This window comes from Musca autumnalis, unplaced genomic scaffold, assembly GCF_047663935.1.
Source record: "Musca autumnalis isolate F117 unplaced genomic scaffold, ASM4766393v1 scaffold_125, whole genome shotgun sequence".
NCBI lineage: Eukaryota > Metazoa > Arthropoda > Insecta > Diptera > Muscidae > Musca > Musca autumnalis.
The window spans coordinates 54,915-79,199 of NW_027411673.1; the positions used below are offsets into that span (position 1 = coordinate 54,915).

The 24,285-nt window shown below is 35.1% G+C and overlaps 1 protein-coding gene across 5 annotated transcripts; it reads left to right on the forward strand.

Annotated features, from left to right (window-relative positions):
* The first annotated feature begins 897 nt into the window (after window positions 1-897).
* Window positions 898-15,027, forward strand: LOC141391819 (very long chain fatty acid elongase 7-like). 5 transcript variants are annotated; one of them, XM_073964517.1, is made up of 5 exons: window positions 903-1,310; window positions 1,397-1,705; window positions 14,059-14,393; window positions 14,467-14,572; window positions 14,649-15,027. In XM_073964517.1, the coding sequence occupies exons 3-5, from the start codon at window positions 14,103-14,105 to the stop codon at window positions 14,957-14,959; spliced, it is 708 nt and encodes a 235-aa protein (XP_073820618.1). In that variant the 5' UTR covers window positions 903-1,310; window positions 1,397-1,705; window positions 14,059-14,102; the 3' UTR covers window positions 14,960-15,027. The 5 variants fall into 5 exon arrangements, with proteins under 5 accessions (XP_073820617.1, XP_073820613.1, XP_073820618.1 ...); XM_073964513.1 differs by having other exon boundaries at window positions 985-1,071; window positions 1,599-1,705; XM_073964516.1 differs by lacking the exon at window positions 1,397-1,705 and having other exon boundaries at window positions 898-1,075.
* Window positions 15,028-24,285: the final 9,258 nt, after the last annotated feature.

Here is a 24,285-nt window from a genome sequence, read left to right on the forward strand (position 1 = left end):
TTGCATTAATGAAAAAGTTTCATTTCATTAACGAAAAAGTTTCATTGCATCAATGAAAAAGTTTCATTGCATCAATGAAAAAGTTTCATTGCATCAATGAAGGAGTTTCATTGCATTAATGAACAAATTCGTTAATTTTACTTCAATGAAACTGTTTTCATTTATTCAATGAAGCTCTACGTTGGCTCAAAATCAATGACAAATTTCATTGATACAACGTAGGATTTCATTCATATTACGTAGCTTTTTCTTTCAGTGTAAATCGACTCCAAATTGTCTGAAACACATTTCGTCCAAACATACTTGGGGTCTAAAACCATTATTTCGATGAGGCACATTTTACCCGTATGAAAGTGTATACACCCTCGTTGGCATAAATGCTGAGAGTATAATGAGCTATATAGGTCTAGGTTTGGTATAGCACCCATACAAAGTGACGTTTTAGGGAATTTTGTTGGTAACCATATTACCCCACAAAGTTAGGCCCGGCCGGAGTTATCCCTGTTTTCACTTGTTGGTGCTAAACTCTAACAGTTTACAAAACTTAAAGAACTGCCACCTGTGGCGTGATTAAAAAGTGAAAAAAAAAACAATGGGCAGACGGACGGTCTAAGTCTAGGTTTTACCGTAATGTTGTAAAGTGTGAACAGACAACAAATATTGCAACTTAATAAAATGCCTAAAGTTATCACTAAGTATTATTCTTTTAATCAAAATCGTTTGGACTCTTATACTAAAATACGAGCATTTAAAGCAAATACCTGAGAAATTAATTTGAATTTAATAGAAATTGCATATTTATTAGCTGCACTACCACGTGTGGCATATGAATTGAAGAAATTATTACATTGTGCACATATTTGTTCTTAATATAAAGAAAGTAGTTCCTCTTCGGTCGATTTAGTATTATAGTGTTTAGGTTAAACTAGATTTTAGTAATCAGTCTTTCAGTGTCAGTTCGTTGCGATAGAGGGACAATAAATATTGAAAAAGAAATATTGTGCAAAATGAAATTTCTAAGACTTGTGAAAGAAAATACAATTGATGGTGTATTGGAGGGTTTGCGAATAGGCATGTTTGTATCCTTAAATAATATTTTAATTAAGACTTAAGTAGTGAATGAATAGCCGTGTGAACAATGATGGCAACAAGTGCATGTAAATGGATTGAAATAATAGCTGAATGAATGTTTATTCAAAAAGTCTGTGAAAACAAAAATGTGTGGATTTAAGTAGAAGTTTGCCCAACAACAGACTTAAGGATTAGTCAAGGGTTAATGTGCCGTATATTTTCTTTTAATTAATTAAACGGTGTGTAAAATATAACATCACAAAAACGGTGTTATGTTCGGACGGACCGAACTTGTTTGTACCTTCAACCATAAAATATATTTCAGCAATTTCGATTGGATTATGTGGCTGTTATTAAAAATATAGCAAAACCGCCGGTGCCGTTTTGTAGGGGCTATATTGGAACGTGCACCTATAGTCTGTCGCAAAATGTAGTATGCAGCGCTGAAACCAAAATGTATTAGGAATAAAAAGCACTATGACTTGTTAAAAACAAAAAAAAAGCAATTCATTTTATTTATATTATAGACATGATGACAATCCTCTGTGATAACAACGAAAAATGTGTAATAATTGCATTGTATAAGAAAATGTACGGTTCGAATCCCAAAAAGCCCAAAACGTATGTCGCAAAAGTAAGTATACAAAGGAAAACCCTTGTGGAAATGTGATATTTTTGATATTTTTGAACAAAATATAACCAAGTCATTATTTTATATCCTCAAGAAGATATTAATTTGTTTTAATGACAGTTATGGTACTTATAGTAACAAATCCACCTTACACAGGATCGAAAAACCCAGAATAATTAGTCATCTATAAATCGGTGCCGTGACATAACTCCCAACGGACATAACTCCCAAAACGATTTTTTGAGTTATGTCCGCCTTGGTTTGCGGGCATAACTCCCAAATTCTTTGGGAGCTACGTCCGACCCCCCCCCAACCGGACGTAAGTCCCAATGGGAGTTATGTCCGTTTGTAAAATTTAAGTGATTTTTATAAATTTTAAGTGATTTTTTAATATAATTTTTATATAATAATGAATTTATATAACTTATAATTGATTTAAAATTTTTATAAAAAATAAGTACAAAATAAGTAGTAGCCAATACAAATCGAACTGTATTCAAAATTTACCTTCAAACCTATTTTAAAAGAAAAATTCTGCCTACAGGAATATAGAAAGTAAGAAAATAAAAAGTTTTTGTTCAAATTCGCAAATACTTTCTGAAAAAGGAAAAGCAGGTAAAAGTATTTTTAAAAAAATCGCGCGATTTTCTACAAAAGTATTTTCACAATTTAAGATGATAAAAAGTTTTTGTAAAAATGTCCAAATACTTTCGGAAAACGAAATGCGCGAAAATATTAAAAAAACGCGCGATTTTTTACAAAAATATTTTCACAATTTAAGAAGATAAAATGTTTTTATAAAAATATTCAAATACTTTCTGAAAAAGGAAGTGCGACGCAGTCGAAAATGTGTTTGAAAAAAAATCGCTCGATTTTTTACAAACATACATATTTTCACAATTTAAGAAAATAAAAAGTTTTTGTAAAAACATTCAAATACTTTCTGAAAAACGAAAAGCGATGCAGTCGAAAATATTAAAAAACAAGTAAAAAAGCGTTAAGTTCGGCCGGGCCGAACTTTTCATACCCTCCACCATAAAATATTCTGAACTAAAATGGAATAATTAGTTTTCATTCCTGTCCCCAACTTTAAGTGGGTACGTTAAAATGTCAGATAATGTACATAAAATGCTTCATTCGGGAGGCCCTTTTTTATGGTGCCTTTATCTAACTATGTATGTTGACAATTTTTGGTAGGCTAGAAATTGGGAGCTATCGTTATATAGTGGTTATAATAAAACATGGACCTATGTTGACAGTTTTTGATGGGAGCCTTTCAAATAACTCCTAATTCGGTTAAAAATTGTAGCTAGAATCTTCAAAATACCGAAAATCGGTACATAACGTGGGCACTTCAAATGTCATTAACAGCTAGTTCGGAGGTATGTGGGCTATACGAAAATATGAACTTAAATGAACAATTTTTGTTGCAGAATTTTTGTTGGCTTTTAAATTTCAAATTACAGAAAGTTCGTTCAAAAAATAAAGCTAAGGTACGGAAAATCGGGAGGTTTGTTTTGGGGCTATACCAAAACATGGACCTACGTTCGATTAAACATTTTAAGTAAAATCCTCAAAGTACCGAAAATCGGGAAGTATCGTTATATTTGTTGAAAATTGTTGATGCAGATGTGTGTGACCACTACAACCTTCAAATGTCAAATTGCAGTTAGTTCGGTTAAAAATTGTAGCTAAAATTGCCAAATTACTGAAAATTGGGAGGTACCGTTATATGGGAGCTATATCCGAACAAGGACCTATGTTGACAATTTTGGTGGAGAGGTGTGGTGACCACTAAGAACTTCAAATGTCAAATGTTCAAATTACAGCTAATTCGGTTAAAACTTGTAGGTAAAAATTTAAAAAATACCGAAAATCGGGAGGTACTTTTATATGGGGCTATACCAAAACATGTACCTATGTTCATAATTTTTTCGAATATAAGTTTTTTGGTCACTAAGAACTCTAAATATCAAATTATAGCTAATTCGGTCTAGAAATGTGACTTAAAACGTCAAAATACCTGAAATCTGGCGGTAACGTTATATTGGGGCTATTATAAAAAATGGACCTATGTCCACTAGTTTTGTTATATAAGTTTATTGACACTTAAGAACCCTAAATGTCAATTTATAGCTAAATCGGTCTGAAAATGTAGCTAAAAACGTCAAAATACCGTAAATAGGGGGGCACCGTTATATGGGGGCTATACCAAAACGTGGACCTATGTCCACAACTTTTGTTATATAAGTTTACTGACACTTAAGGAACCTAAATGTCAAATTATAGCTAAATCGGTCTGAAAATGTAGCTAAAAACGTCAAAATTCCGTAAATCGGGGGGTACCGTTATGTGGGGGCTATACCAAAACGTGGACCTATGGCCACAAGTTTTGTTATATAAGTTTATTGACACTTAGGAACCCTAAATGTCAAATTATAGCTAAATCGGTCTCAAAATGTAGCTAAAAACGTCAAAACACCGTAAACCGGGGGGTACCGTTATATGGGGGCTATACCAAAACGTGGACCGATATAGCCTATCACCGAACTTGACCTGCCTGCAAACAAAAGACGCATTTTCCCAAAATTTCAGCGTCCTATCTCCATTTTTGTGGACGCTAGAGTGATTACCACAGACGGACGGACGGACGGACGAGCACAGATCGACTCAGAATTTTACCCTGATCAAGAATATATATACTTTATAGGGTCGCAAATGAGTATTTCAATGCGTTACAAACGGAAAAACAAACTTAATATACCCTCCATACTATGGTGGAGGGTATAAAAAACGCACTATTTTTTACAAAAATAGCGACAAAATTCCATTTTTTATGTCCTGTTTATGAATTCTGAAACAACGGAATGCTCAAAAACGCTTTAAAGTTTTAATTAGATTGAGTTTCGGCTTGTCCTGTTTGATAAAACGGGAATTTATTGAAGGAATAGCTTAGTTTTGAAGCCATAGTCCTTTTGAAACATACAATAATACATTATCCTTACACTTAAGAACTTTACTTTTAAGTTAATTTTCTCACAAATTGTTTCCATTTCATATTCCCTCCAAAATTAATAATAGGAGAACCTCAAGTCCCATTGGGAGCTACGTCCGACCCCCCCCCAACCGGACGTAAGTCCCAATGGGAGTTATGTCCGTTTGTAAAATTTAAGTGATTTTTATAAATTTTAAGTGATTTTTTAATATAATTTTTATATAATAATGAATTTATATAACTTATAATTGATTTAAAATTTTTATAAAAAATAAGTACAAAATAAGTAGTAGCCAATACAAATCGAACTGTATTCAAAATTTACCTTCAAACCTATTTTAAAAGAAAAATTCTGCCTACAGGAATATAGAAAGTAAGAAAATAAAAAGTTTTTGTTCAAATTCGCAAATACTTTCTGAAAAAGGAAAAGCAGGTAAAAGTATTTTTAAAAAAATCGCGCGATTTTCTACAAAAGTATTTTCACAATTTAAGATGATAAAAAGTTTTTGTAAAAATGTCCAAATACTTTCGGAAAACGAAATGCGCGAAAATATTAAAAAAACGCGCGATTTTTTACAAAAATATTTTCACAATTTAAGAAGATAAAATGTTTTTATAAAAATATTCAAATACTTTCTGAAAAAGGAAGTGCGACGCAGTCGAAAATGTGTTTGAAAAAAAATCGCTCGATTTTTTACAAACATACATATTTTCACAATTTAAGAAAATAAAAAGTTTTTGTAAAAACATTCAAATACTTTCTGAAAAACGAAAAGCGATGCAGTCGAAAATATTAAAAAACAAGTAAAAAAGCGTTAAGTTCGGCCGGGCCGAACTTTTCATACCCTCCACCATAAAATATTCTGAACTAAAATGGAATAATTAGTTTTCATTCCTGTCCCCAACTTTAAGTGGGTACGTTAAAATGTCAGATAATGTACATAAAATGCTTCATTCGGGAGGCCCTTTTTTATGGTGCCTTTATCTAACTATGTATGTTGACAATTTTTGGTAGGCTAGAAATTGGGAGCTATCGTTATATAGTGGTTATAATAAAACATGGACCTATGTTGACAGTTTTTGATGGGAGCCTTTCAAATAACTCCTAATTCGGTTAAAAATTGTAGCTAGAATCTTCAAAATACCGAAAATCGGTACATAACGTGGGCACTTCAAATGTCATTAACAGCTAGTTCGGAGGTATGTGGGCTATACGAAAATATGAACTTAAATGAACAATTTTTGTTGCAGAATTTTTGTTGGCTTTTAAATTTCAAATTACAGAAAGTTCGTTCAAAAAATAAAGCTAAGGTACGGAAAATCGGGAGGTTTGTTTTGGGGCTATACCAAAACATGGACCTACGTTCGATTAAACATTTTAAGTAAAATCCTCAAAGTACCGAAAATCGGGAAGTATCGTTATATTTGTTGAAAATTGTTGATGCAGATGTGTGTGACCACTACAACCTTCAAATGTCAAATTGCAGTTAGTTCGGTTAAAAATTGTAGCTAAAATTGCCAAATTACTGAAAATTGGGAGGTACCGTTATATGGGAGCTATATCCGAACAAGGACCTATGTTGACAATTTTGGTGGAGAGGTGTGGTGACCACTAAGAACTTCAAATGTCAAATGTTCAAATTACAGCTAATTCGGTTAAAACTTGTAGGTAAAAATTTAAAAAATACCGAAAATCGGGAGGTACTTTTATATGGGGCTATACCAAAACATGTACCTATGTTCATAATTTTTTCGAATATAAGTTTTTTGGTCACTAAGAACTCTAAATATCAAATTATAGCTAATTCGGTCTAGAAATGTGACTTAAAACGTCAAAATACCTGAAATCTGGCGGTAACGTTATATTGGGGCTATTATAAAAAATGGACCTATGTCCACTAGTTTTGTTATATAAGTTTATTGACACTTAAGAACCCTAAATGTCAATTTATAGCTAAATCGGTCTGAAAATGTAGCTAAAAACGTCAAAATACCGTAAATAGGGGGGCACCGTTATATGGGGGCTATACCAAAACGTGGACCTATGTCCACAACTTTTGTTATATAAGTTTACTGACACTTAAGGAACCTAAATGTCAAATTATAGCTAAATCGGTCTGAAAATGTAGCTAAAAACGTCAAAATTCCGTAAATCGGGGGGTACCGTTATGTGGGGGCTATACCAAAACGTGGACCTATGGCCACAAGTTTTGTTATATAAGTTTATTGACACTTAGGAACCCTAAATGTCAAATTATAGCTAAATCGGTCTCAAAATGTAGCTAAAAACGTCAAAACACCGTAAACCGGGGGGTACCGTTATATGGGGGCTATACCAAAACGTGGACCGATATAGCCTATCACCGAACTTGACCTGCCTGCAAACAAAAGACGCATTTTCCCAAAATTTCAGCGTCCTATCTCCATTTTTGTGGACGCTAGAGTGATTACCACAGACGGACGGACGGACGGACGAGCACAGATCGACTCAGAATTTTACCCTGATCAAGAATATATATACTTTATAGGGTCGCAAATGAGTATTTCAATGCGTTACAAACGGAAAAACAAACTTAATATACCCTCCATACTATGGTGGAGGGTATAAAAAACGCACTATTTTTTACAAAAATAGCGACAAAATTCCATTTTTTATGTCCTGTTTATGAATTCTGAAACAACGGAATGCTCAAAAACGCTTTAAAGTTTTAATTAGATTGAGTTTCGGCTTGTCCTGTTTGATAAAACGGGAATTTATTGAAGGAATAGCTTAGTTTTGAAGCCATAGTCCTTTTGAAACATACAATAATACATTATCCTTACACTTAAGAACTTTACTTTTAAGTTAATTTTCTCACAAATTGTTTCCATTTCATATTCCCTCCAAAATTAATAATAGGAGAACCTCAAGTTTTGTTGTGTTCCCTAGAGTTATAAGGACCTACCAGCCTTTTAACAGTATCGGATATACTTCTCGTGTCTCTAGTGTCTAATCAGACTTTAGTTGGGCTTACAACGGAACGGTAAGGATAATGGATTATTTCATGTTTCAAACGGACTATGGACCCAAAAATAAGGAGATTCTTCAAGAAATTCCCGTTTTATCAAACAGGAAAAGCTGAAACTCGATTAAGATCACCCCATATTAAAACGTTAGAGCTTTTCTGAGCATTTCATTTCATAAACAGGCCATAACAACCGGAATCTTGTATTTATAGATGACTAAGTATTCTGTGTTTTACGATCCTGTGTAAGTTGGATTTGTGAATATAAGTACTATAACTGCCATTAAAACTAATTAATATCCTCTTGAGCATCTGAAATAAAGATTTGTTATATTTTGTTCAAAAATATCAACAATTTTTTACAGATTTCCACAAGGGTTCTCCGCTGCATAATTACTTTTGCAATATAAATTTTGGGCTTTTTGGGACTCGAACCTTACCAAGTTATATTGTTTTTCATCTCTAATGTATTTTAGTTTCAATGGTGCATACTAACTTTTGCGACAGACTGTACGTTTTTGTGAAAATATTTTTTAACCCCTGGAAACACACCAACTTACAATCAATTTGGTGGTCAAAAAAGGCCAATATCCTAGAAATTCCTAAAACCGGCGAGTTGCATCATATAGAGTATAGAATCCATAGACGTGGACATATATAAACAATTTTTGGTAGAAATTTTTTAAACTTTGGAAACACCAATCCCAAAATACAACGAAGTTGGAGGGGATATGGGATTACGCCAAACCCTGAATCTATACTTACAATTTTTGGCTGAAGCACAAAACCCCAAATTACAAGCAATTCGGAGGGCAAGTAGAGCTAATACCTTCAACTTTGTTTTTACACCCTCTATCATAGTATTGATGATATATTAAGTTTCTTTTTCTCTTTGTATCATTTTCTCTTTGTAACTAATCATTTGCGACCATATAAAGTATATATATATACTTGATTAGGGTACAATTCTGAGTGGAACTATGCACGTCATTCCGTCCGTCCAACTGTTCTAATCACTCTAGCGTCCGCAATAATTGAGATAGAACGCTAAAATGTTTCACCCGAGTGCCTTTTCTCTTTTTTTTTGCTAAACTTTGTGTATCTAACAGGAAATTAATTATTCCATTTTAGTTCAGAATATTTTATGGTGGAGGTTATAAAAAGCTCGGCCCGGCCGAACTTAATGTTTTCTAATTGTTAAAACTGAACTAATTCCTTTAAAATTTCTTAAAAACCTGGTGCCACCGTGGTGCAGTTGTATGCACACCCGACCTGCATTCAGAAGTCATGCGGTTCAATTCCCATGCCAGGAAAACGGTAGCAAAATACCCTTCAACAATGTTGGCTACATTTCTGAATATTTCAGCCATGTAAAACTTCTCTACAAGTGGTGTCGTAAAACAAGCCGTTCGGACTCGGACTAGGTCCCTTATAACTAAGCTAATATGAATCGGTATGCATTCATTGATGTGAGAGAAGTCTCCCTTGTTTGTACGAACTTAGCTTATTTGGTCTAGAGTTCTTGGTCTAGAGTTCCAGAATGGAGTTGTTGCAGGGAACTCTTCCGAAAAATGAACTATTGGAACTATTTCCAGCTCATTCGTTTATATAGTTCCTTTAGTTCATATAGTTTTTTCGTTCTTCTTGTTCCTTTAATGTTTCTGTTTATTCTTCGTTACTGTTTATTAAAGAGAGAGAGAGAAAGATTCGTTTAACTATTTCGGTCTCGTAACCATTTTTTAAACTATATCTGTCTCGGAACTTTGGAACTATATTAAGGAATTAGTTCCTTTTGGGAAAAGGGACTAGAAAGTTCGATCCGGTCTGGGAACTATATGGTCCAACTCCAATCGTTCCATACTTTGCACATGGTAATATTTCTACAAGACATTGATCAGACTATATCGGTCCACTCCTTCGGGTACCTCCCACACAAAACTTCGGAAAAGTCCACTTTAAGTACTGCTCTTGATTTTTTTTTTGGGAGTTATGTCCTAATTTATTGATGGAATTAAATCCCTAAATAATTTTGTCCGTGAGTTTTATTTCCTGGCACCATTTAAAACTATTGAATGAATATCTTTAAAACCCTTTTCTGCAATTAAAGCTCAAATTTATTGCTTCATTTACACTCCAAATGTTATTGAACAAATAATTTGGGCTTAAATGCAATTTTTTGGGGACTACATTTCCTAGTTTAGGGTGTTTCAATTTCAATTCGCACATGCTGAAGCATATCTCTGTCGGGAAAGTCTACTGATACTTTTTTACATCTCTCGTGCGCTACGCGTTGATACTGATTGTATAGTAAACATGTGTGCCACATTCTCCTCTTTGATAGCAGCACGACACTACACGGCACGACACTGGCTATTTTCATGGAGTGGGCAATACTTTGCCACTGTTTTGATATGTTATCGGAACAAGGAGTGATTGCAGCTTACCGGGTACGTACCTTTGCTACACCAAGGTGGTTATTCAAGGGGATATTTGGCCCTTGAACCCTCTCAATGAAAGTATTCCATTTATATAACGTGATCAACTTGATTTCTCGTTAAAAGTCTGGTTGTCATTCCACACACCGAAATATTCGTCGGAGACCCTCGAACGTATATATGGGGATTTCTGATTGAAATCGGACACTTTCGAAACATGAGGTTTTTCATTTCCTTTCTTTTTTGCTGTGGTGATGCTACTCATCAACAAAAGACTTTAGTATATTTTCAGATTTTTTATACCCTCCACCATAGTATGGAGGGTATATTAAGTTTGTTTTTCCGTTTGTAACGCATTGAAATACTCATTTGCGACCCTATAAAGTATATATATTCTTGATCAGGGTAAAATTCTAAGTCGATCTGAGCACGTCCGTCCGTCCGTCCGTCTGTGGTAATCACTCTAGCATCCACAAAAATGGAGATAGGACGCTGAAATTTTGGGAAAATGCGTCTTTTGTTTGCAGGCAGGTCAAGTTCGATGATGGGCTATATCGGTCCACGTTTTGGTATAGCCCCCATATAACGGTACCCCCCGATTTACGGTATTTTGACGGTTTTAGCTACATTTTCAGACCGATTTGCCTATAATTTGACATTTAGGGTTCTTGAGTGTCAATAAACATATATAACAAAACTTGTGGACATAGGTCCACGGTTTGGTATAGCCCCCATATAACGGTACCACCCGATTTGCGGTATTTTGACGTTTTTAGCTACATTTTTAGACCGATTTAGCTATAATTTGACATTTAGGGTTCTTAAGTGTTAATAAACTTACATATTAGTAGTTGTGGACATAGGTCCACGTTTTGGTATAGCCCCCATATAACGGTACCCCCCGATTTGCGGTATTTTGACGTTTTTAGCTACATTATCAAACCGATGTAGCTATAATTTCACATTTAGGGTTCTTAAATGTCAATAAACTTATATAACAAAAGTTGTGGACATAGGTCCACGTTTTGGTATAGCCCCCATATAACGGTACCCCCTGATTTACGGTATTTTGACGGTTTTAGCTACATTTTCAGACCGACTTAGCTATATTTTGACATTTAGGGTTCTTAAGTGTCATTAAACTTATTTAACAAAACTTGTGGACATAGGTCCACGTTTTGGTATAGCCCCCATATAACGGTACCCACGATTTGCGGTATTTTGACGTTTGTAGCTACATTTTCAGACCGAATTAGCTTTAATTTGACATTTAGGGTTCTTAAGAGTCAATAAACTTATAAAACAAAATTTGTGGACATAGGTCCACGTTTTGGTATAGCCCCCATATAACGGTAGCCCCCGATTTACGGTATTTTGACGTTTTTAGCTACATTTTCAGACCGATGTAGCTATAATTTGACATTTAGGGTTCTTAAATATCAATAAACTTATATAACGAAAGTTGTGGACAAAGGTCCACGTTTTGGTATAGCCCCCATATAACGGTACCCCCCGATTTACGGTATTTTGACGGTTTTAGCTACATTTTCAGACCGATTTAGCTATAATTTGACTTTTAGGGTTCTTAAGTATCAATAAACTTATATAAGAAAAGTTGTGGACATAGGTCCACGTTTTGGTATAGCCCCCATATAACGGTACCCCCCGATTTACGGTATTTTGACGTTTTTAGCTACATTTTCAGACCGATGAAGCTATAATTTGACATTTGAAGTTCTTAAATGTCAATAAACTTATGTGACAAAACTTGTGGACATAGGTCCACGTTTTTGTATAGCCCCCATATAACGGTACCCCCCGATTTACGGTATTTTGACGTTTTTAGCTACATTTTCAGACCGATTTAGCTATCAATTGACATTTAGGGTTCTTAAATGTCAATAAACTTATATAACTAGTGGACATAGGTCCATGTTTTGGAATAGCCCCCATATAACGTTACCGCCCGATTTCAGGTATTTTGAGAATTTTACCAACAAGTTTTAACTGAATTATCTGTAATTTGAACATTTGACATTTGAAATTGTTAGTGGTCACCACACCTCTCCACCAAAAATTGTCAAGAAAGCCCCCATATAACGGTACCTCCCGATTTTCAGTAATTTGATGATTTTAGCTACAATATTAAACCGAACTAGCAGTAATTTGACATTTGAAGTTCTTAGTGGTCACAACACCTCTCCATCAAAAATTGTCAACATAGGTCCATGTTCGGATATAGTTACCATGTAACGGTACCTCCCAATTTTCAGTAATTTGGCAATTTTAGCTACAATTTTTAACAGAACTAACTGTAATTTGACATTCTGCATCAACAATTTTCAACATAGCCCCAATATAACGATACTTCCCGATTTTCGGTACTTTGAGGATTTTACTTAAAATGTTTAACCGAACGTAGGTCCATGTTTTTGTATAGCCCCAAAACAAACCTACCGATTTTCCGTAACTTAGCTTTATTTTTTGGACGAACTTTCTGTAATTTGAAATTTAAAAGTCAACAAAAATTGTTCATTTAAGTTCATATTTTCGTATAGCCCAGATACCTCCGAACTAGCTGTTAATGACATTTGAAGTTCCCACGTTATGTACCGATTTTCGATATTTTAAGGATTCTAGCTAAATTTTTTAACCGAATTAGGAGTTATTTGACATTAAAGGCTCCCATCAAAAACTGTCAACATAGGCCCATGTTTTATTATAACCCCTATATAGCAGTACCTCCCAATTTCTAGCCCACCAAAAATTGTCAACAGTTAGATATAGGCACCATAAAAAAGGGCCTCCCGAATGAAGCATTTTATGTACATTATCTGACATTTTAACGTACTCACTTAAAGTTGGGGACAGGAATGAATATTTTATGGTGGAGGGTATGAAAAGTTCGGCCCGGCCGAACTTAATGCTTTTTTACTTGTTTTGACTAAATATGGACATTAGTTTTTTTGTTTTATTTAGGAATTTATATGAAACATCCTAAAAACTGCGTAATTTTTTGTTTTTAAAAATGGATTAGCAATTATTGTACCAGCCGAACAATAAAGTGACGAAATTGATGATCAAATAAATACAGCTCGAGAATTACATATATGATTGGGCTGATTAATCTACCGAGCTGATTAATCTACCAAATATTAAAATGATATTTTTTCAGATGTTGATTATTTAAATACGAAAGAGGATTTGAATTTGAAATATACAATGGCTAAACCGAACCGTTAGTCAAAAAAAAATCTGAAAATATACTGAAATGTTTTTCTGACTGACAGCATTACCACAGCAAAAACAATAAAGTAAATCAAAACCCTCATTGTGAACAAGTATCAGATTTTACTCAGAAATCCCCAAATATTTTTGCATGTTTTGGAAAGAAAAACGACGACGGACCATGTGAGCTCTTTTAAAGGGGTATATTCGTATTTTGGAATCTCAACACAGAAAATAATCAATATAAAGCGATTTTCACCAGCTAAGATATTCTACTCCTTCAAAGGAGGAAGAGATTTGTACTATCATAAAAAAAAGAAAACCAATTGTTCCTATTTACTTCAACATAGTTCGTGGTGATGGCTATAAAAAGTTCGGTCCGGCCGAACGGCGTTAAGTTCTTACTTGGTTTTTTTGCGTTTTCATAGTACGATAAGTTTTGGGCGGGTTAGGTTATTAGCTTAACACCCAACCCACATTGTTAACGTTCTTATAGTTTCGTGGTTTCACCACGGGGAGATCAATGTCTAATTGAGATGAAAGAGGTACCAAGATAAGAGAGTATCATTCCATGGTATCCGTCACCTATCTAAATTAATAATTCTTAATATTGCACCAACAAATATATTTTTGATATTTTCAATGGAAAATCATGGTCTTTAAAGTTAATATAATTTTTGTCTTCTTTTTTAGATAAACGTGTTACAACGCATCCAATATTTAGTGGTCCATTTTTTATGATATTTACTGTTTCATTATATCTGTATATTGTACGCAAATGGGGACCAAAATTCATGAAAGGCCGTAATCCGTATAATGTCGATGCTATTATGAAGCTGTACAATGTTATGCAAATCGTTTTGAATGCATTCATATTTTACGAGTCATTACGTTACAGCTACTGGCGATCAGATTTTAGTTTCACATGTCGTGGTTTTGATCCCAATGATATGAACCCTTTGACATTAAAAGGAGCGCGGCCAGCACTTTTATATTATGTGGCGAAATATTTGGATCTTTTCGATACGGCAAGTAGATCTGGTTTTTTATAAATATTGACAAATAACAAAGATTTAAATTAATGTTTATATTTTTTTGCAGATTTTCTTTTTGCTGCGAAAAAAATTCAATCAAATTAGTTTTCTACATGTCTATCATCACGCTTTTATGATTTTTGGTACACATTGGGGTCTCAGCGTAACATTTGGTATGTGTACGGATTAGACTGCAATGCAACTGTCGTATTGAAATTAAGCTAATAATTTGTTTGTTGTTTATTCCAGCATCGCATCTTAGTCTCATTGTTGTGCTCAATTCACTCGTCCATGTTGTTATGTACACTTATTATCTGCTGGCTGCCATGAAACTCAACATTGATTTGACACCGTGGAAAAAGCGAATGACTATTATGCAATTATTACAATTCGTCACACTATTAGTTCACCAGATATTGCCTTTCATCCACAATCCATGTAACATGCATTATTTACCACTAATATTTGGCTTATCACAAAGTGTAATGATGTTAGTACTGTTTTCGAATTTCTATTATAAATCATATATTTGTACGGATAAAAAGAGAAAACGAACATAATTCCACGGAATATGTTGTGTGGATATGTACGTTTAAATTAACAATTAAATAGTAATGAAAATGTAAAATTTGTAAAGTATTTGCTCTTTTTATGCAATACACAGCAGGCTGGGTCAAAAACCACTCAATTAAGGCCTACACAATGTTGGCCATACATTATTGTGAATTGATTTTCTTTGTATTTTAAAACACAATAATAATAATTTTTGACAAAAAAAAACATAATAATTAGGTGGACTTATTGGCCGACCTTGTATATGCCTTGCCCTCAATGTAACGCTGGTTTACATTTCTCCAAAGACATAAAATATAACAAGATGGGACATTTACATTGCTACTATACATCGGCAGATGGTGCTGGAGGTCTAACATAATGTTATGTTCCAATATGGTGACATAAAATTATGTTATACTTGTTTTTGTTGCCGTCGTGTTCTGTTAGTTGTATGTTATACACAAACACCCTCTATGGTTTAATAGCAAAATTGAACTGCATTATGCACTATGTCCAATCTTTACAGTTCTATGTCTTTGATTTCTCGACCAAAAGTTTAGCCACATGAAATAAAATAAAATGCAACATTTCAAAATATGTCAATTAAATTAAAATATGTATGTTTTTCATAACTTCGTCATATTTTCGACGGCTGTATGACTACCATTATTTTCACTTTCCAAAGACTTGCATTAAAACTTTAGATGCTATTAAAAGTTTCCATCATCCTCTTAAAGATCAAAAATTGATTAATGATTTTATTTGGTTCGCATCATTATCAACAGAAACTGAAATGCCAAACATTGCAGTGTTGTTGTTGTTGGCGTTTTTGTATTTTAATATGTGCCATGAAAATTACTAATTTTATCAATTTCAATAAATTTTAAACAGCTCATAAATAACACTAAAAGACATGACATAAACATTTATTTTTATTTATTTTCTTGGCATACAGCCGCTGGCTAGTGAGTTGTGAATGAAGAAGTTGAATTAAGTATACAATGCCTGGGCGATCTGAAAATACGAACGGGCGCGTGGCGTTTCTGATTCCGGGGATTGTATTGAGCAAAATGGTCCACTATACCATATGTCTACGGTGAAAATCGAATCTCCCGATTTTGACTTGAAGTTTTTTATCCACGATATTTTGATATATAACAGCCAAGCCATTGTGATTTTCGATCCAACACTAAGCCAATTGTAGGCAAGACAATAATTAAGAACTCTCCAATACACCACACGGGGTTCATGGATAACGAAAATAACGTTGGTTATTTTGGGTTACTTCGTTTTTATACCCTCCACCATAATATGGAGGGTATAATTTGTCATTCCACTTGTAACACATCGAAATACTCATCAGAGACCCTATAAAGTATATATGTATATTGTTGATCAGGGCAAAAATCTAAGACGATATAACCATACCCGTCTGTCCGTCCGTCTGTTAAAATCAAGATACAGCTTGCAATTTTTAAGATAGGGCTTTTTAACTTGTTATAGAAATTTCTATTACCCCTAGGATGTTTGGTATTGCAAAGGGCTATATCGGTACACGGAACAGTACCACCCGATTTTCGGTATTTTGAAGGTTGTGTGCTCAATATTACACCGAAATGACTCAAATTTGATAGTTAGTCTTCGTTGAGGGTATACAATTTTCCACCTGAAATTTGTAGGTCCACGACTACATATAGCCCTCATAGGACGGTACCTCCCGATTTTCGGTATTTTGTAGGTTGTGGCCTCAATATTCCTCCGAAATGACTGAAATTTGGTATTCAGTATTCGTTGGGGGTACAACATTTTCACTCAAAAATTTGTCGGTGAAGGTCCACGCCTTCACATAACCACCATAGAACGGTGCCTCACGATTTTCATAATTCTGAAACTTGTGAGGTCAATATTCCACTGAAATGACTGAAATTCGTTATTTAGCCTTCCATAAAATAATCCAGAAGTGAATTATTAGTATAGGTCTACGTCTTCCTATATCCGCCATAGAAGCGTACCTCCTGATTTTCGGTATTTTGAAGGTTTTAGCCACATTATCTTACCGAAATATCGGAAATTTTTCTCTTTGAGTCTAAAATTCAATACAGATCGACGTTTTGATATAGAATGGTTCCCGAATTTCGGCATTTTGAATGTTAGGCACATTGTTTTACAGAAATTGCTGAAATTTGGTCCATTTTACTTCAATAAAACCCGTGGTGGAGGGTATAACAAGTTCGGCCCGGCCGAACTAAACATTGTTCTTACTTGTTTTGTTTTATAACAGTAAATGTAGTAAAATACAATGTTTATAAGATTTTCAAGTTTAAAGGGGCATAGCTTCTTCTTTTCACAACGGATTTCTATAGATTGAGAAAAGGATCTATAGAAATAGGTAGCGAAAAAAGAAGTTATGGTTATTTAAATTTGAAAATCTTTGAAATCCCGTTTTTCACCACATTTACAACAAAAAAAAAAACGAAGAGACCCAATAGTATTTTAGTTATCCATGAACCCTAACACGATATAATTTTTGGATCAGAACGCTTAAATATTTTTCTGGTCAACTTTTAAAAACTGCCTGAAAGAGCATTCCAATGCTTTTGCGATTTACTAGAGAGCCCTTGTTAATTAATTTCTTGACTACAATTTTTGTCTTAGTGTTAGATGGAAAATCTCAATGGTTTGGCTGTTATACGCCAAAATATCAAAAAAACGTGGACAAAAACTGCAAGTCAAAATCGGGGGAAAAAAACTACGCATGGGGGCTATACCAAAACATTAGCCAATATTGTTCATATTTGGCACATTATTACCCACAGACACAGGCTGTGTTTGTGCGAAATTTCAGTATCGTATCTCAATTCGTTTTTAAGTTATTAATTTCGCGCCGCTAGATCAGTGGTTTCGACCACCGTGCGACGTTTTGTTGGGATTTTAGTAGGGTATAACACCATCCGACAATTTTCAAAAATTATCTTACACATAAACCGGACTATATACGTCTGAAACTATAAGAAAACTGGATTAAAATGACACTTAAGATTTTTAATTTTCTCATCCTGTTGACCTTTTAAAGGACATTCAAATATCAAAGGACACTTTTTTCCATTTTCTCTGGAAGTATGGGCATATCCCTGAAAAAACTTGCATTGTAGTAATAGGGGCCCCGAGAACAATTGTTGCATAAAAGAAAACCGTCTTACGTCATTTTAATTAAAAAATAGTAATGAAAGTAATAAAATAAGGTTTACATCATTGCTAAATAAGAAATTTTCGCTAACATGAACTTTAAAAATGTTGGTCCCTAGAAGATATTGTGCGAACTATCAAAGCCTATGGTCAGCGAAATAATTGGGCCAAAAGCCAGGCAAGTCAAACATTGACCTCGTATTATTTTGCAGCATATCATGGAAGATCCCACGAGATGCAGATCGACACCTTTCATCTTTGTGTAGATTAGAAGGAAGCCCTTGCACCGTTCAACACGTTTAAAGGTATTCCAAGACATGTCTGAATTTTCTTTATCCACTGAACTCATTCGGTTCGTAAGATGACTCTAACTGATACTCAGTCTAAGAATAGTTAAAATAGGACAAATAGTAGAAGAGTTTAGTACCAAAAGGGGTTTTAGACAAGAAGTTTAAAAACAAAGCCACGTCTCGTCAAACAAAAATAAATAAATGAACTGATACTACCCGAGCTAATGTACGGTTCCGAAGCCTGGGTACTTGTGCAAAGAGATAAGGCAGTGCTTGGAGTGTTAGAGAGAAAAATGCTTTAAAAGATCTACGAGCCAATATGCGTTTACGGTGAATATCGATGTCGTAGGAACCACAAATTGTATCGGCACCCAGCAAAAAAAGTCATTACTAAGTAGTGACTTTATTCAGTAAAATTTGGCAGTAGTAACTACTTACAAATATACCGTAAAATTCATTATTTTTACATGGGGATGTCATAGGAAGGAAGTACTTCCTTAAATATGTTTTTTAAGTACATACTTAACCACATACCGGCAGTCGAAAAGAAGCTAAAAAGCATAGTTATTTTTTTAGAAAAAAATTGAGGTGGAATTATATTCAAATTCAACACTACACATTTTTTTGTTTTTTCTTTTTCATTCGATACCTGCGCTAGTTTTGAACACACGAACTTCTGATTTGTAGCCAAACACACTACACACTAGGCCACTCGCACGAACAACAAGGGTTGGTTTAACTCATCCATGTACATCAACATGTTTTTGTAATTTTGTAAACAAAAAACAACCATGCCTACGCCGAGCTTTGAACACACAACTCTAGAATTCGTAGTCGGACACACTAGCTCTGTGCCAACATACTCATTACTTAGTAAGTAAGTAGTAAGTAAGGAAGTAACTAGTTATGTGTAAACTGTTATATATACTGCCTGATAATGCGGAGTGTAATGAGCACTCATTACCCGGTAATGCAAGAAGTATGACAAGTGCTTACCAAATTTTTGCTGGGCAATACAACGACATTAATATCGCTAAATGTATTGAGATATTGGAAACTTGTTTTTAAAAAGCTGATCAAAGACCATTGCAGAAGTGAAGTAATCAGCATTAATTGCTTTTCTTATCGGTACCTTCACAAGCGGTCGCAGTCATATCCGAGCACGCAGTTAGGTTTCTACGACAGTTTTGGGTCTAGAACAGCGCCGATCAGAGAAATACAAACAAAACAAATGCATGTGTGAATGTATGAATGAAACAAGTAAAAAAGTATCAGTCAGCTTTGCTTTTTTTGGATGTATGAACCGACAAAAACGTTGATTAGAATTAAAGATCAAAAGTTTTGCGGAGGAGATACTTAAAGGAATGGATCGACATTGACCATTATGGAAGTGGATCTCCAGCCACTACATATGGTGCCATAGGGGTTTTTACACCCTTCAGGCTGTTTGCTCAAGAAGTATGGACTTGCCCCTAAAAAAAATTACCATCGTAATTGAGGCAGCAAATGCATGTTGATTCAACTAAAATCAACGTGATTCGATTGCAGGTCTTAAAGTGAACTTCCGAAAATTTGTGTGGGAGGTACCGGATGGAGTGGACAAATATAGTCCATATTTGTACTTCATCTATATCTGGTAGATATATTAGGATGTGTAACGTATGTACTAATTCAGCCACTCCCTTCAAGAGTTATCGTACGAACAATTTTTCCGAACATTTTTGAACTTTTGTGGGGGAGGTATCTGAAGGAGTGGGCCGATATGGCTTATCTTCGAACTTAAACTATGTTTGGACAAAATATTACTAAGGCCAAATTTTGGACCGAATCGACAGATCCGTTCGAGAGTTATCTTGCGCTCCAACCACCTCACACGGTGTCATAGGGTTATTTTGCTACTTTGGGGATGTTTTCTCAGGAAGTGTGGACTTGCTTCTGATGAAACTTGTACCGTCGTATAGGGGGGCAGTGAATACAAGTTACTAAAACCAAAATCAATGCGTTTCGAGAGCAGGTCCTAAACTGTACTTATCCAAAATTTTGTGTGGGAGGTACCCGAAGGAGTGGACCGATTGAGTCCGTATTGGAAACTCATCTAAGTCTGGTAGACATTTCACGATTTGCAAAGTGTGGACCAAATCGGTTACTCCCTTCAAGAGTTATCGTACGTACAAATTTTCCGAACATTTTCGATCTTTTGTGGGGGAGGTACCGGAAGGAGTGGACCGATATAACCCATCTTCCAACTTATACTAAGTTTGGACAAAATATTACGAAAGCCAAATTTTGGATCGAATCGATTGATCCGTTCGAGAGTTGTAGTGCGCTCCAGCCAGGCAGACAGACGGACGGACATTGCTCAATCGACTCCAAAATGTCTGAAACACATTTCGTCCAAACATACTTGGGGTCTAAAACCATTATTTCGATGAGGCACATTTTGCCCGTATAAAAGTGTATATACCCTCGTTAGCATAAATGCTGAGGGTATAAAAAGCAACAACTAAATGATTTTCTGTTTGTTTCTGTTCTCGCACAGTCTACGTGAGGGAGAAAAGCAAATGTAAACACAACTCAGTGGGATCGCTGATCTAGAATATCGCTTTGAACACCTAGTCATCATCTCAGTTTTCCCTAAATTCAGCTAACCACCATGCTTCTGATTAACGGAAACATTGTTGAAGGCGCTTTCTATATCCAGAAAAGAGTCTTAGGTGCATTGTTTGTGCTCCAAGGACTTCTCAATAGACCTAACAACTTCGTGAAGAGATGTGTGTGTCGAGCATACTTTAAGTAAGCATCTTGAAGATATGTTGTTTGATCTCTCCATTTTCTTTCGAGTATGAATGTCGATTAGCCTTTGAGCGTTTTATGAAAATCTTATGTATCTAAAGACTTTAGTATTTTCGTGACTACGTTACCTGCTATGGGTATGAAGAAAACCTTTACATGTCTCCAACTCATTGCTACGTAGTTGAGGGATATGCACTACCTGAGGACTTATTATGCTCTACACGCTTTGTGGAATTTTTGGAATAATATCATCTGGTCCGAGAGCTCAATAACCTCCTGTCACCCTTTAAAGTTCTGAGCTGGGATTAGTAACTCTGATACATATTGTGAGGTTGTTAGTATTTATGATATCTGAAATTGACTCACCTTTGTCGTTTATTTCTATGCTGCCCCAAAAGGTATGTCTTGTGAAGCAGAGAGAAGAAAACATTGACTAGGTTTCTTTGCAGTAAAGGCCAGCAACTGTCTCATCAAATAGTGCATCCCTATTCTATTTTGTCGTTCAACAGAGACTACAACTCAATGTCTGTTGGGTAAATTGACAACATGCTAACCATTGACCTATAGGTGTCATCCCAAACTGCATACATACCAATAAAAATAATTCACATCCAAAATGCTGTATTTTAATAAATCAACAAAGATACATGCACCCTCTCTAAAATATTTATTTACACAAAAAATCGTGTAATAAAGCACCGTTAAAGACTGAAAATTGTCATAAATTTCTCATGCAACAGTAAAAGCAACAACAATGAGTCAAAACAAATCATTGTATGCTTTCCTTTTCAGTTCCGTTCTTCCTATAATGCTTCTCTGTGACTTATGTCGTCTTGTGCTTCAGCATCGTAGCCATCATCAATTCTTGGCCCATACTTGTCCACATTCTCCTTAACAAAACGGTAAATCCCAGACACAGCCCTCTTGTAAATATTGTATGTGTGTGTAAGATTTTTTGTTATCTGTTAGAGAGGCAAGTGTGGCTAGTAGAATGGAGGCAAAGAAGTGTATGCTTTCACTCTCCGCTTTGCAGATGATGTATATAATGTTTCATTAAAAATTTAACAAAATTTATGTTTACAAAATTAAAAACAGCGAAAAGTACAGAATACACCATTGCCGTTGTTGGTCTCCTTTCACAAACGCAAATGAAAGAAACATCGAGCCACCTACATACATGCGTAAGTACATCATTTTAAAACTTATTCTCGTTGGATGGGAACTCATTGAGTCTGGGACAAAAATGAAACCTTCAAAGTGCAATAAGCTCACTCATATGAATTGGCAATCTTTATTATTCTCTTATGGCTCATAAGAGGTTTATGTGGTCCGGTTCTTATGGTTGAAAGAAAGAACGAACGACCGACCATACAACCCACCAAAATGTCAAGAGCCAAACAAAATCTTAAAAGCACAGTCATCATCGTTATAATTTACACTTTCGACTGAAGCAACAGAATAAATGTTTGTCAAAATGTCATCATCATAAGAAATCGTTTAATTTGGCATGATGAATTGCAATTTTGCTTGAATATTTGATGTCTTGTAGAAATACAACTCTATTGGTAAATGTGTTTTCTTTTGAATAACATAACCTAGGATGTTCGATATTCAAAATAGATTATGTCGTTTTGATATAGGCCACATTATCTCATCGAAATGGCTGAAATGTGGTATTAAGCCTTCGTAGGCAGATTAAAACATATGGTACTTTGTCTCCCTTGATGGTCTAAAATATTCCTCAGGATAATTATCGGCAAAGGTCCACGTTTTGATATTGCTCCTACCAGGGACGCACGCACTATTTCATTTGGGGGGCGGCAAAAATCATGAAAATTTTAAATGTTGTGTAGCGCAACGTAAAACTATTTTAGGGTGTTATGACCACTTACTGAGCATAAAAAAATCATCTGACAGGTCAGCTCAATTTTATAAAAACTGTGAATTGTTAAAATCAATATTTCGATTTTAACGAAACGAAGTGATAGTTTTACGGCCTCTGTCAACATTTTGTTTTTATACCCTCAGCATTTAATGTATGCTAACGAGGGTATGTTATGATTAAGAATTAATGAACAATTTTTAAGCAACCTGTTCCGGTTTTTAGGGATCAGAATAAATGCAAGAATAGCTAGGATGGCACGAGAGTTCCAGAATGCACTGCAAATGTTTGGGATCTGCTTAAAATAAACAAAAACAAGTAAAAAAGTATCAGTCGGCTTTGCCGACAGAGATATACCCTCATCCTGTGTGAATTAAAATACTTCTTTCTCTCGAAAAAACGTATGTATTTGGGGGAGTTTCAAAATGTTGGGCGTATGAACTTCCCGACAAAAGTATGGACTAGGATGAAAGCTCAAAGCTTCGAGAGTTGCCATCCTCTCCAGCCACTACCTATGGTGCCATAGGGATTTTTTAAACTTTTGTTGGGCTGTTTTCCCAAGAAGTATGGACTTGCCCCTGGTAAAGATTTTACCGCCGTAATGGAGGCAGAGAACGCAAGTTGCTTCAACAAAAGTCAAAGTGATTCGAGAGCAGGTATTAAAGTGAATTTATCCGAAACTTTGTGTGGGAGGTACCTGAAGGAGTGGACAAATACAGTCCATATTCGGACATGATCTATATCTGGTAGATATATTACGATGTGCAAAGTATGGACCAAATCGGTCACTCCCTTCAGAGTTATCGTGCGCACAATTTTTCCGAACATTTTTTAACTTTTGTGGGGGAGGTACTTGAAGGAGTGGACCGATATGGCTTATCTTTGAACTTAAACTATATTTTCACAAAATATTAAGAAGGCCAAATTATGGACCGAATCGGCAGATCCTTTCGAGAGTTATCTTGAGCTTCAACAACTACACACGGCGTCACAGGGGTTTTTTGTACCTTTCGGTCTATTTTCTCAGGAAGTATGGACCTGCCCGTACCGTAGTATGGTGGGAAGTGAATACAAATTGCTACAACAAAAAACGAAGCGATTCAAGAACAGGTCCTAAACTGAACTTCACCGAAATTTTTTGTGGGAGGTACCCGAAGGAGTGAACCGACTGGGTCCATAT

Excerpts from the sequence above, each read along its gene's own strand:
- LOC141391819 (XM_073964512.1), top strand. The coding sequence starts at position 1,008 with ATGAAATTTCTAAGACTTGTGAAAGAAAATACAATTGATGGTGTATTG. Across the intron at positions 14,394-14,466 it reads ATTTGGATCTTTTCGATACG|ATTTTCTTTTTGCTGCGAAA; the intron begins GCAAGTAGATCT and ends ATTTTTTTGCAG. Across the intron at positions 14,573-14,648 it reads GGGTCTCAGCGTAACATTTG|CATCGCATCTTAGTCTCATT; the intron begins GTATGTGTACGG and ends TGTTTATTCCAG.